This window comes from Carassius auratus, unplaced genomic scaffold, assembly GCF_003368295.1.
Source record: "Carassius auratus strain Wakin unplaced genomic scaffold, ASM336829v1 scaf_tig00217103, whole genome shotgun sequence".
NCBI classification, from domain to species: domain Eukaryota; kingdom Metazoa; phylum Chordata; class Actinopteri; order Cypriniformes; family Cyprinidae; genus Carassius; species Carassius auratus.
This window is the reverse complement of record NW_020528895.1, coordinates 620,001-635,000: the sequence shown is the minus strand read 5'-3', so window position 1 is coordinate 635,000 and position 15,000 is coordinate 620,001. Positions and strand designations below refer to the sequence as shown.

At 39.5% G+C, this 15,000-nt stretch overlaps 1 protein-coding gene across 4 annotated transcripts in view; it reads left to right on the top strand.

Annotated features, from left to right (window-relative positions):
* Positions 1–15,000, top strand: part of LOC113100008 (NLR family CARD domain-containing protein 3-like) — a 33,845-nt gene that overhangs the window by 13,096 nt on the left and 5,749 nt on the right. For all 4 annotated transcript variants that reach the window (XM_026264882.1, XM_026264883.1, XM_026264884.1 and 1 more), the window contains one exon: positions 9,320–9,323. In XM_026264882.1, the coding sequence (XP_026120667.1) occupies positions 9,320–9,323 (4 nt within the window). The remainder of the gene's footprint in view (positions 1–9,319; positions 9,324–15,000) is intronic.

Below are 15,000 nucleotides of genomic sequence, written 5' to 3'. Positions count from 1 at the left end.
AGCAGAGGTTACTGGGGAGGGAAGACATATCGAGACACTTAAAACTAAGACGTCTCTTCTTGCAGATTTGCTCGGCATTAAAGCGCATGGGGCTCTGGTCCGTTCTCGTTTTCAGAATTTAACACAAATGGATGCCCCATCTAAGTTTTTCTTTAGTCTTGAAAAAAAGAATGGTCAGAGTCGTAATATTCACTGTCTACGCTCTGAGAACGGGCAAGAGTTAACACAGACACCTGATATCAGAAAACGAGCTGTACAGTTCTATGGCCAACTGTACAGCAGTGAATACAGAGAGGATAAGGAGTTATCCGCTGGCTTCTATGAAGGTCTGCCAAATGTCCTGGAGGACTCAAAAGCAGAGCTGGAGAGGCCCCTTTCTACAGAGGAACTTCTGAATGCTCTGAAGGGCATGGAGAGCGGAAAAGCTCCAGGGATGGATGGACTCCCTGCTGAATTCTATAAGGAGTTTTGGGCTGTGCTGGGTGAGGACCTGTTGGCAGTCCTAAATGAAAGTTTGTCTGTTGGCTCTTTGCCCTTGAGCTGTAGGAGGGCAGTGATCACATTGATACCAAAAAAAGGTGATTTGCAGGAGATCAAGAACTGGAGACCTGTGAGTTTACTGTGTTCTGATCTTAAAGTTCTTTCTAAGACTTTAGCAAATAGACTGAGAAAGGTGATGGGGCAGGTCATTCATTTTGACCAGACGTATTGCGTGCCGGGCAGGTCAATTATTGATAATGTTAGTCTCATACGAGACATTTTAAGTGTTTCAAGTCTTTTAGGGGTAAATTTAGGTTTTATATCTATTGATCAACAGAAAGCATTTGATAGAGTGAAGCACCAGTATTTATGGGATACCCTAGAAGCATTTGGTTTTAGTTCTGATTTTATTGGTATGATAAAAGTGCTATACCAAGACACTGAAAGTTTGCTGAAGATCGATGGTGGTTTGAGCGCCCCTTTTAAAGTTAGTAGGGGGATCAGACAGGGTTGTGCACTGTCTGGTATGCTTTACTCATTAGCCATTGAACCAATGCTAAATAGACTAAGAACCATGATTAATGGTTTAATATTGCATAATGATGTTCAGCATCAAATTTCTGCTTATGCTGATGATGTTATGGTCATGGTAAATGGACAAGAAGACATTAATAAGTTGGTTTCTGTTATTAGTGATTTTGGAATAATTTCAGCTGCCAAAGTTAATTGGGAGAAGAGTGAAGCATTGGCTGTTGGGAAGTGGGAAGGGAGGGTTACCAAAATTACCTAGTGGGATGATCTGGAAGAAAGATGGTTTTAAATATCTAGGTGTGTATCTTGGGGATTTAAATACCCAACAAAAAATTGGGAAGGCGTTTTTCAAAAGATAGAAGGAAAATTAAAAAAGTGGCTTCATTCACAATTGTCTTTTAGAGGGAGGGTTTTAATTGTCAATAACTTGGTTGCTTCAACACTATGGCATAAATTATCTTGTGTGGATCCGCCTGTTGGATTGCTGTCCCGATTGCAGACAATCTTAGTGAATTTTTTTTGGGACAGTTTGCACTGGGTTCCTCAGAGTGTGCTCTTTCTTCCTAAAGAAGAGGGAGGACAAGGGCTAGTCCACCTACCAAGCAGGCATGCTACTTTTCGTCTACAGTTCATCCAGAAATTCTTGACTGGGCCTGTGGAACTGGTGTGGCGGAAGGTTGCAAAAATAATTTTGCACACAGTGGATGGACTTGGACTGGATGCTGCCCTGTTTTTAATGGATGTGAAGCAATTACGACTGGCTGGACTGTCTCAATTTTACTGTGGACTTTTCAAAGTGTGGGGACTGTTCAATGTGTGCAGGATGGAGGAGACCAATTCTTTGTACTGGTTATTACAAGAACCTCTTATTAAAGGAGCTCGTATGGACATTGCGAGTGGGAATGTTCCAGGACTTGTGCAGAGACTTTGTGCTACCAAATCTGTGACATTGAGACACATAATTGATGTGGCTGGACCCGAGCTGAGTGATATAAATGCAGTGGCCAGCTTATTGGGTCAGAAATCAGCTCGTCACACATCGGTCATAGTGGAAATGTGAAAAACAAAGTTAACAAAAGAGGAATTGTCTATGATAAAGAATTTTAAAATTGGAAGAGCAACTTTTGATGAAAGGGACCCTTTTCCAAAGCTTGGGATCACACCAGACCTAAAGGAATTATCTGGTCCTTTGCTGGATCTTAACGGACTACAAAATTTAGAACTGAATGAAGTAGGAGGGAAAGTGATTTATAAATGCCTTGTTAAAGTTTTAAATAAGGTAAAATTAAATGGTAGGATTGATACAGTTTGGAGAGACAAATTTGGGTTGAAAGAGGAAATTAAGCCATTGTGGAGGGTGTTGTACAAACCACCATTGGTAAAACGATCTGGTGATTTACAATGGAGGATTTTACATGGGGCTGTGGCTGTTAATGCTTTTATTTCAGTCATTAATCCCAATGTTGACGATAAATGTGTGTTTTGTGGATTTAGAGAAACCATTTTTCATTGTTTCTTAGAATGTAAAAGACTCCATGCACTTTTTAACTTGTTGGATTTATTGTGTGGTAAATGTGGGGAAAAGTTTACATCAGAGATTTTTATTTTGGGGGCTGGGTACAATCAGAGGCAAAAGATAAAATAGGTGTGGTCAAGAGATTACATCTTTATTTAAGGCTCTCATTAAGTCAAGAATTGTTGTAGAGTTTAAGTATTATAAAGCAATGAATGATATAGAAACTTTTAAACTACAGTGGTGTTACAATTCAATTTTTTGTACGGTGATGGAGGAGGATTTAAATTTTGATCTGATTTGGATTTGATGTATGTTTTAATATTTATGCTGTTATAATTGAATAAAGTTTGTGTCAAATCTCTCTCTCTCTCACACACACACACACACACACACACACACACACTCTCTCTCTCTCTCTCTCTCTCTCTCTCAATTCATATTGCTTTAACGGTATGACATACATAGGTACATATTGTCAAAGCATTGTACATAGCAGAATAGAAACAAACAAAACAAAAATACATATATATCCATAAGAAAAAATATTAAGGTCTGCCAATAAATACATGTAAAATACATCCATATACATTTCTATAAACATTGATGGTACTACTAATGTAGATGTGTTCACTCTTTTCCTCTTAGTTTGTGGCATTTGTAAATATAATGTGCTACCACAGAGGAAGCAGGTCCTTCACCAAGTAATATTTTTAATTTGTCATGTTCATGGAGTGACTGGAGCTCAGGAGTGTTCTGCTGTATTTGACTGTACAGTGAGTCTCTCAGAGATGTGTATTTGTCACAGTCTCAACTGATCCTGATCTACACTCGTTACAGACTCGCTCTTCTTCAGGTAACCAGCTCTTTCTGTGTCGTCCTCTCTCTATGGCCAGCTGGTGGTCACTCAGTCTGTACTTGGTCAGTAACTGTCTGTGTGTTATATTCCTGACTGAGAGCAGATAGTCAGTCATACTGTACTCTCTGTTGAGTTTCAGATAACACTGGAGGCGACTTTGGTGTTTGGTTTGTTCTTTCCAATACTGTATGTATGTCTCCTTCTCTTCATTCATAATCTCTTTGATTCTTCCATGTTTTTCAGGATTGGTGATATTGAGTGCTTTGTTAGTCAGCTCTGACACCATTACACAAAGAAGACTTTTTTGAGCACACTTTTTTTGTGTTTTAAGTGCTTTATGATGAAGAGAATCTTCTGAACTAGAGTTTAAGTGGATCCAGAACTTTAAAACTCTTTTTTTAATGATTAGTTTAGGGGGAGACAGGCGTTATTAGGAGTGTTTCTGTGCACGTGAAGGATGCTTCTGCAGAACTCCACATGCAGAGCTTCTAAAGGGTGTTTGTTCCAGTCTTTATGGCTGGAGTTACTCGCTGGGCCCCAGATCTCGCTTCCATACAGGGCAATGGGCAGAATCACACTATCAAAGATCTTTGTCCAGATTCTGATGGGGATGTTTATTTTAAATAATTTCATTCATATAGCATGCAGTGCCTTGTGGGCTTTTATAAGTAATGTTTTAATTGCCAATTTGAAATTTCCAGAAATTTCCAAAACCAGACTAAGATAAGTATAGTGTAAAGCAGGGATAGGCAACTCCGGTCCTGGAGGGCAACTATCCTGCAGAGTTTAGCTCCAACCCTAATTAAACACACCTGAACAAGGCAATCAGTGTTTTCAGGATTACTAGATAGATACAGGCAGGTGAGTTTTTATGAGGGCTGAAGCTAAACTCGAGTTGGTGTTGCCTATCCCTGGTGTAAAGTATGTTGAAGTGTGGTGTTGTTTAAAGTAATTTCTTGTTTATGTTCTAGATTTCTGGGCTTTTTCTGAAATATCATAATCTTAGTTTTTGGGATGTTGACGTCTAAGGCCCAATCCTGGCAGTATTTAGTTAAAATGTCAAGGTTGTTCTGGAGACCTTCTGGTGTTTTAGACAGAATTAGTAAGTCGTCTGCATACAGTAAATATTTGACCTCTGTGTGGTATAATTGTAGTCCTGGACTGTTTGACTGGTCCAGTAGATCTGTCAGTTCATTGATATATATGTTAAATAAGGTCGGGCTGAGGCAGCAGCCCTGTCTCACTCCTCGCTGTTGAGGAAAATACTCTGTCCTTTGCTGCCCAAATTTTGCTGCACATTTATTTTGGTTATACATGTTTTTAATTAAGTCATATATTTTACCCCCTATGCCACTTTGAATGGTTTTATAAAACAGTCCGTTATGCCAGATGGAGTCAAAAGCCTTCTTAAAATCTATAAAGCATGCAAATATTTTCCCGTCTTTCTTCTGGTGTACATGTTCATTTATTAGCGTGTGTAGTGTGTGAATATGGTCAGTGGTTCGATGTTTAGGGAGGAAGCCAATCTGAGATTTGCTGATGACATTGTGCTGCTTTAAGAAAGATGAAATCCGAGACTATAGCGCAAAAAACTTTTCCTAAATTACTGGTTACACAGATCCCTCTGTAGTTATTAGGATCGGTTTTGTCACCACTTTTAAAAATGGGAGAGATGAATCCTGTGTTCCAGACCTCAGGAAAAACACCTGAACTCAAAATCAAATTAAAAAGTTTGAGTAATGCAATTTGCAGTTCAGGAGAGCTGTTTTTAAGCATCTCGTTCTTTATCTTGTCATGGCTCAGAGGTGGGTAGAGTACCCAAAAACTTTACTCAAGTAAAAGTAAAAGTAATTCTAGAAATATTAACTCAAGTAAAAGTACTAGTCTTGAATAGTTACTTGAGTAAGAGTAAAAGAGTATCGGATAAAAAAATCTACTCAAGTAGTTACTAGTTACTTTGGGTCATATATACGGAGCCTATTTTTATTTACATATATAGATAAAATGTATGTAATGTATGTGTGTGTGTATAAATGTATATATTTCATCAGCCTTTACTCCAATTTATGTAATTCATTATAAAAACCCTGTCTGTTTACTTAAGTAACAGATATAGGTGTCATGCCTTAACATATTTTTAATACGACTGACTTTATATTAAATGTGAATTTAACATTGAAAGTTAATGTGATATAAATATTGCTACTAATCTTTCATTGTTCATAAAGAGAGCAAATAACATTTACATTATTAAAGATCATTTTCACTGACAGTATAGATTTCAATCACTCTCAGAAACTCCCATTAAAATCACTGAAACTGTTAACACTATGAAATCAATATCTTAATTAAAGATTCGTACACACATCTGCACTTTGTTGTTTCTGACGAGAGAATTCGCCAGAAAGATGTATTCAGTTTCAGTCAGTGAGCAAGTGAAGGAAGCACCAGCATTTCAGCGATGACTCATCGGAACACCTCTGATTGGCCATTGCATTCAAAAGCTCAACACAACAGAACCGTGTGTGATTGGTTATAATGCGCAGCGCTGTAAAAACGCGTCTGTCTATGGCTCAGCGCCAGCAAGCGATCACAGATCTGAATTTAGCAGCTGATGATATGACTTGCTGAACGTACTCACGTCGGTGTGATTGTATTAAAATTAATAAAAAATAGCCGATTAAGATTTTGTCTTTTGGAAGCTTCATTCAACTTGACTCCCCTCTGTTATAAGCCACACACGTACAACAAACTAATGTCACAGTGGTATCGTGTACTGTAATCGATTGTAGCCCAAGTTATTACCTGTTAAACAGTAGACAGCACACGCGTTAATCTTATAAGGATCTCCATCGCAAGCAAATAATAGCCTTTGCAGATTTGCTTTCAGTGCAGTTCCATAGCCCCGTTCTCAACGCTCTTTCTGTTCTTAAACGTTACAACTCTGAGTGAACTGCTTCAGTCGCTCAGCGCGTGCGGCAGGGAACTGAACGAATCATTCAAACTGATTCATGAACCAATTCACTCGTTTGCCAATTGGTTTGATCTAGCCTTTGAACAGAATTGACTCAAAAGAATGAATCATTCGCGAATGGGCATCGCTCATTGCCCAGAGAAAAGTAGACGGCGCGTTTGGAATAAACTGTAGTGATGGGAAGTTCGATTCTTTTCCGCAAACCGGTTCTTTCAGACGGTTCGATTCAATAAACCGGTTGAAAAAACCGGTTCATCGGTTCTTTCACACTCGACGTAATGACGTCATTGGCGATGACGTAATGGCGTCACGTCTATCAAACATTCAAATATATAAAGTCAGTAATCATAACTTTAGTCAGTTAAAACCTGTTAATCATGAAAAGTTTACATTTGAGTTTTGCAACAACACCTAAATACAGTAACAGCAATAATGTGCATATGAGGATTTAAGTCTTGAAAATATAAAGTAAATAAATTAGGTGTCATCAGCGCAGAAACCATGATCCACTTACTAAACATAATCCATTGCGATGTATTTGTTATTAAATGAACTTACGTTTTGACAGATTGCCTTTCATCCAAGCCCTCGAAATACCCGCGCTCATAACATTACTAGTACAGAATCAGAATCAATCACCAAAAGAATCCCTTCGGTTCAGACATGCTGTGAGTCAGTTGGCTTCACGCTGAATCGCGCATGCGCAGTATCATCAGTTCATCGGTTCTCAATTCGGACGCGTCTGACAGAAACGATTCTCGGTTGAGTGTACTGATGATCTGAAAACCGATGCAACCGGTTCTTGACTCGAGAATGAGAATCGCTCTAACCGGCACATGCTGCAGTTCAGTATCATCAGCTGCTCTACTCGTGTTCATGTTCTGTTTACTACAAACTCAATTTGTGAATGTGTCATCATTAACTATAAATACAGTACAGATATCTCATAAATCATCCCTTATTCCTATTAAACATAAGAGTCTTTAGAGTCTTAATTATTGTCCAACTTCCCTGAAAACCCATTTGGCGTATACATTATATACAATATACAGATTGGAAACATTAATCTAAAAAAATAAAAATAAAAAAAATCTAAATAAAATATAGTTATTTTATCACACTTTCCGATGTTTAACAAAATACTTACAAAATTACACGCATGCGCAGTATCATCAGTTCATCGGTTCTCAATTAGGACGCGTCCGACAGAAACGATTCTCGGTTGAGTGTACTGGTGATCCGAAAACCGAAGCAACCGGTTCTTGACTCGAGAACGAGAACTGCTCCAGCAGTGGGCGTGTTCGTTCATTATCTGGCTCGGCTCGGTGTTCATCTTCAGTTCGGTCTTCACAGCATTTCATTCAGTGTACTGTTTGAGTAAATGGATTACCCCGGGATATTGGTTTATTCTGACTCAGAGGGAGTGTCAGTCACGTTAAAAAAGTTAACAGCTTAAGTAATTTGTGGATTTATGCTTATTGGAGACGTGAACCGTTTCAAACGATTCAGTTCGATTTGGTGAACTGGTTCAACCGGTTCACTAAGAAGAACCGGTTAAATTGAACGATTCATTCACGAATCGACCATCACTAATAAACTGAAGCATTTACAACATTTATTGCATTAAGATAAAGTAACGAGAGGAGCGTCGCCCACAGTAACGAAGTAAAAGTACAGATTTTCCCCAAAAAATTTACTCAAGTATGAGTATAAAGTACCCATCTTTAAATATACTCCGAAAAGTATTAGTTACCCTGAAAAATTACTCAAGTAAATGTAACGAAGTAAATGTAACTCATTACTACCCACCTCTGTCAGGGCTTTATCTTTATCTTCATCTTGATTTCTGACATTTGAGTTCTTGTTGGGTTATTGGATAATCTAGTGGATTTTGGTTATTTTTGATACATGATTCAAGAGCATTAAATTTTTCGAGGACTTTTAATTGGTTGGGATTATTCAGAGGGTCAGTTTGAGGTGTATAGAGCTTCTTAAAGTAAAAATCTGACCATCTTGTGTGGCTAACTCTTGTGGTTTTGTCTTGTTCAGACTGTTCCACATGCTCCAGAACTGACCCTGATCACTTGATGTTGTGCTACAGGATGGCGGCTGGTACAACAGCAGCAGCAGCACGGCGTGCTGCGGGAGAGTGCACACAAGAGTTTTATCGAATCAAACCAGAGATTTACCAGACTGTAGACGGTAGAGTCGTAGTTGAAGATGAATTGCTGAACTTTATTGTGATTAAAATGCGAACACTAAGCCATGATGATATTGTGACGATTGTAACTAGCAGTTTCAGCTCTGAGCGGATTGAGACCTCAAAGGCAGTTTTGTCAGAGCTCCTTCCACATCATAAACGATGGATCTCCCATAGGGGACAAAAGAAGGATGTTAATAATGTCAAAATGTGTCTGCAAGTGCTTAATGAATGCGGTGAAGAGATCTTCCTGGATGATCTACCGCCCGTCTCATTTAAACACATCGATGTGTCTGTGCTCCTTGGGAAAATGCAGCAAATTAATACTGACATTGACTACCTAAAAAGAACAATGGGAACTCAAGTAGCTGCCTGTGAAATGTTGCGGGAGGTTTCTGAGAAACTTGACGACCGGCTGACAGCTGTGGAGGGGCACTGTGAACCGGATGCTATCTGCCTCACTGCCGTGGAGACACAACTGGGTCTTGTGCCCAGCGTGTCAGGTCTTTCCTCGGCTGTGTTGGAGAGGCCAATAGGCCCTGGTCCTGTTTTCTGCCCTCCCTCTGCGGCTGATGGATGTTTGTCAGCGGCGCATGGTGAGACTGATGGCGGAAGACCGGCGCAGTCTTTGGATCCAGCCCTGGGACAAACGCAGACTCTCCCATGGAGCATGGTGGTTAAGGATGGGTGCCGGCTGAAGCAGGTATCTGAGAACCCTGCACATCGAAGCCCCACACCTCGCACTGTAAAAACTCCAGCGAGGTTTGTGAGAAAGAAAACTGCCATAACTGGGACTGGTTAGTAATATACTGGCTGTTAAAACAAAGTTGGTAAAGGTATTTGCAACAAAGTTTGATCTTAGTGTTGATGCCGATACTCTTAGTGACTACTGAAAGATGAAGCTGAATCGGGAAGTGACATGCAGAAAAATAGAGGCGACACAGAGCAGATTTAGCTCCTTTTGTATTTCTGCTGAATGTAATGATGTGGCCGAGCTATATGATCCGCAGCTTTGGCCCGCTGGGACTTTTGTCCGACGCTTCTATGAGCCTCGTCGCCCTAGGGGATCAGAAGGAAGACTGTCCGGGCCAGAGGATGCCCCCTGCTCTCGAGATGAGGGGCTGTTGCACGTTAATGATGCTAGTGTGCCTGCTGTAGTTGTGGGTGAGAACGGGATGAAGACCGGCTGCTCGGCTGGAAATGACAAAACATTGTAAAATGCGTGTTGTCTCATATAATACACGCGGGCTGCGAGTAGGTCATACTGCTTCTGATATATCAAAACGTCTGGTTGTGGATACATTGCTGGATGAGTGTGACATTCTGTGCTTGCAAGAAACGTGGCTGGCGAAACAAGATTTGTATAAGCTGAACACTGTACACATAAACTTTCATGGGGCTGGAGAGTCCACTACTGACCTCAGTATAAAGCTGGTTCGGGGTAGGATAGCTGGTGGTGTAGCAATATTGTGGAACATCAAATATGACTCAATGGTGAATGTGGTGCGCCTAAATGTTGACTGGGCCATTGGGCTAGTGTGTAATTTTAATGAAAAGAAATGTATTGTCTTAAATGTTTATACACCGTATGAATCATATGAGCATGAGGATGAATTTTTGAACAGGTTAGCTTTTATTCAGACATTCATAGAGGAGAATAGTTCATCTTGTGTCTATGTTATGGGTGATTTTAATGCTGACATGTCAGATAGCAAATCTTTATTTGCAACACACTTACAGCAGTTTTGTAATGAGTCTAACTTAATTCTATCGAGCATTGCTTTGTTGCCTGACTCAAGTTTTACCTATGTTAGTGATGCGTGGAACACAACATCTTGGTTAGACCATATTGTCACCACAGCTGATGCTCATGCCTCACTGATAAATGTGGAGATCTGCTATGAACTTGCCACCTCAGATCATATACCTATTGCTGCTTTGTTAGATGTTGAAAAACTCCCCCTGCTGTCCAGGAATAAGAAACTGGACTGGTCAAAGCTGAGTAAAGAGGAGGTGGCAGAATACTCATTGCGAACTGAAAGTTTTCTAAATGATATTCCACTGCCTTATGAAGTCCTAATGTGCTCAGATATTAACTGTAAGGATGTGCTACATGTTGAAAAACTCTGTGCCATGTATGATGGTATTGTGAAATGTCTTAATGTTTCCAGTGTACCGTTCTGTAAAAGAAAATGTAAGGTGCTTAACATTAGACCTGGGTGGAATGAGTTTGTGGCTGAGCAGTATGCTGAGGCAAGAGAGGCCTTTAGACTCTGGTCAGAGGCAGGAAGGCCCAGACATGGGGAATTGTTAGATAGAACAAAATGTACAAATGCTAGAGTTAAGTATGCATTACGTTTCATTAAGAAAAATGAAAATACAATGAGAGCAGACTCACTAGCCAGAAAGCTACAGAAAAACAACCCTACTGATTTCTGGCAAGAGGTCAAAATTATGAATAACAATAAAATATCTTTACCAGCTGACACTGAAGGTATTAGTAGCCCAGAAAAAATAGCTGAGCTCTGGCGAGAGCATTATTGTGACCTATTCAATTGTGTCAAAAGTAACCCAGTTAGATTCAATCATGAACATACTGATTTCTCAGCAGATATGATGGTTAGGGTAGCAGATATCTATGATCCCATTGATATGTTGGAGAACAACAAAGTCTGTGGTATGGACTACATTAATGCAGAACATCTCAAATATGCCAGCCATAAGCTCTGTCCTTTGCTTTCCATGTGTTTTAATGGTTGTTTGGTTCATGGGGTCCTGCCTAATGCTATTATGTCGGTTTTGTTACTACCTGTGCTTAAAGACAAGGCTGGTAGGCTCAACAGTATTGACAATTATCGTCCAATTGCATTAGCCAGTATCTTGTCTAAAGTACTGGAGAGAATACTGCTAACAAAGTTAGAAATGTATGTTCTTACTACTGATAATCAGTTTGGTTTAAAAGAAAGCATTGAACCGATTTGTGTATCTATGCTCTTAAAGTGATTGTGTCCAGGTATAGCAGCCTGCATTCGACCATGTTTTTATGTTTTATTGATGCGTCAAAGGCATTTGATAGAATCAATCATGAACGACTGTTTGTAAAATTGCTTGATAGAGGAGCCCCTACATTTTTAGTGAGAATTTTAATGTATTGGTATGCCCATCAAACGTTTCAGGTTAAATGGGACAATGTTGTATCTGCTCCATTCCATGTCAGTAATGGAGTGAGACAAGGAGGAATTATGTCTCCTATTTTATTTCATGTCTATATGGATGAACTGTCAGACCAGTTAAATAGGTTAAAAACTGGCTGTCTTGTGGGCAACACTGTTGTTAATCATCTAATGTATGCAGACGATCTTGTCCTGCTCTGTCCTTACAGCGTTGGGCTGCAGCAGATGCTGAAAGTCTGCTCACAGTATGGCTTTGATTATGATATTAAATATAACACTAAGAAAAGCCACATAATGGTAGTTAGAAGCAATGAGGATAATAAATCAACTTTTCCGACTTTTTATTTGTCAGATAGCCCTCTTGCTGTGTGTGAGGAAGTTAAATATTTAGGTCATGTGATATCTAATGACTGGACGGATGACAAAGATCTATACCGTCAGCGCTGTAAAATTTATGCTCAAGCCAATATGCTCATAAGAAAGTTTTATATGTGTTCTGACTCTGTGAGTTGCTCTTTGTTTAGAACTTACATCACACCGCTATATACTGCTCAATTGTGGTCTAACTATAAGAAAAAGAGTATGCAGCGGCTTAAGGTAGCATACAATGATGCAATGAGGTTGCTGCTCCGTGTCCCTAGGTGGCGTAGTGCGAGTCGTTTGTTTGTGTCTAATAGAGTGCCAACCTGCAACTGATGTTTGGTTTTATGTGTCGACTCGACAGTTCAGTGAACTATATAATCGAAGCCTTAGTCAGTCCTCTGAAAAGCTGTTACAGATACACTTCCAGGCTTAGACGACACTGGTGTAATAGCCTGTATATTATATAGGCTATTGTGGAATTTTTATGTATTTGTTGTATTTGTTGTTGTTGATTGTTGTGTTATATGGACCTGTGTCTGCAATAAAGGAAAATAATTGAGTTTTCCATCTTCTGTAGTGTGTTGTTATAATAGTCCAGTTTCTTCTGTCTCACTGTGTTTTTGTGTTGTTTCAGAGCGTAACTCAGAGTGTTTAGAGCGTAACTCTAAGTTGACCGGATCTTTGTGTTTTTGATTTGAAATGAATCGTAGCTCTTGTCTTATTGTTTTAAATTCATGGTCAAACCACTTTTCAGAAGGTTTTTGTTTAGCTCTATTTTTGTGTTTATATGTGGTTGTTTCATTTAAATTAACATTTTTTTGCTATATTTTCAAAAATGTCATTTATATGTTTAATTGCTAAATTTATTCCTTTCCAATTATTATCATGTTGAATTGTTAAATAGTGTAATGGAACTGACAATTTCGTTTGACTTCAATGCTTTAATATATGTTTCAGCAGCACTACGAGTCCATCTATATAGTGCTTTGAGTTTATGTAGATGAATTGGCTTTTTATGAATTCCCCTTGATTTGTTGTCTTCCCCTTTAATGGAGAGATTGATCTCGCTGTGATCAGACAGGGGCGACTGATGTTTAACGACAAATGCACTGAAATGTGAAGGGCATATATTTGATATAGCACAATCTTCAACACTATTCCCAAGATCTGAGCTATATGTAAACTGTCCACAGGAATCTCCTTTGATTCTACTGTTGAGGATATAAAGACCTAAAGTCTGACAGAGGTGGGCTAGCTCTTTCCCGTGTCTGTTGACTCCAGTATCCTGGCTATTTCTTCTCGGTAGAGTACTGAAGAGATCTTGGGGTATATGTGTGAACAGATGTTTATCTCCTGAATTATCAATATGGTCTAGTTCTGAACCAGTTCGAGCATTTAAATCTCCACATAATAACATTTCCCCGAGAGTTTGATATTGATTAATTTCTTCTTGTAAAGTGTGGAATACTTCTTCATCGTAGTATGGGGAATCTGATGGAGGAATATAAATTCAACGGATAAAAAGGTCTTTATCTAGAATTCAAAAGCTTTTATCCAATTTTAACCAAATGTGATCTTTGCCTTGCTGGACTGGTGATGTAAAAGGGGCGAGGTCATTTTTTATCCATTTGACTAAACCTCCAGAGTCTCTACCACGGTGTGCTGAGCTGAGTTTCCATGAGGGCACTATGATTTCAGAGTAACTTGAAGGACACTCCTTCACTGAGGTCTGAGTCGCTGGGGTCCTGTGTGATGTTGGTGGTGTGTGAGAGCGCTCCTTCACTGAGGTCTGAGTCGCTGGGGTCCTGTGTGATGTTGGTGATGTGTGAGAGCGCTCCTTCACTGATTCTTCAGGTACATATCTGTGTGACGTCTCTTCATGATGGAGCCGCAGGTTACTCTCAGTGCAGCTGTTGTTGGGAGACTCTCTGTCCTTGTTTTCAAGCTCTAAACACATTGCAGTCTGTTCTTTCAGCTTTTCTTTTAACTCGTGGATGTTTTTCTCAAACTTTCTTTCTCTCTGTATTGAGTCCTCTTTCATTTTTGACATTTCAGCCTTAAGTTTCATGTTGATGTTGTGCAACTCCTTAATTTCAGCCCTGAGATTATTGATGATAAATTCATCTGGGCGGCTCAGGATGAGCTGCTTTAATTCTGACACCTCCATCTCTAACAGAGCCATCTTCTGGAGAAGACACTGGAGATAACTGTGTGTGTGTGTGTGGTCTGCTCAGTGATCAGTTCATCAGATGGGGCTGGAGATGTGCTGACCGGAGAGTAGGGATGCACTTCATTCTCATCCTCAGATTCCTCTGTTTCCTCCTCAACTATCTGCTTTAAAAGGGGAAATGATTTTTCAAAAGCTTGGAGACTAGCTTCATTTCCTTGAATTAAGACCGTTCCACTGTTGTACAGATTGATGGTTTGGAAATGGGAGGAGTGATCAACTGACTCAAAAATGCAGATCTGACATCCTTTACAGATATATTTACTAATAACACTTTTCCAGATGAGGCTTCTCTCTGTATAGAAGATCAGATTTGTCCTCTTTTCTTGGGAAGTCATATCAACATAAAGAGATTCGGGGTGTTCAAAGGTTTTTCTTTTATCTCCTTTAATGTGTGCAGGATTAACAATCTCCATGGCAACCGCTGAATGCTTCCGTTATTGACAGTTGAGATTTATATAATGCTGGTAATTGTTGTAAATAAAAATAATGTATATAATATATTTCTATTATATATAAATCTTCTTAATAACGTACTGTAATGTGTTGATGAAGGCAGTGTAGTCTCTTCTTGAGTCTCGCTGCTGTACTGATGATTGTTCTGGATGTAGTCGCTCTGATCGCTCTCACTGCTGTCAGTCACAGCTGCGGTTCCTCCATGAAGCCATTAAAAGTTACCG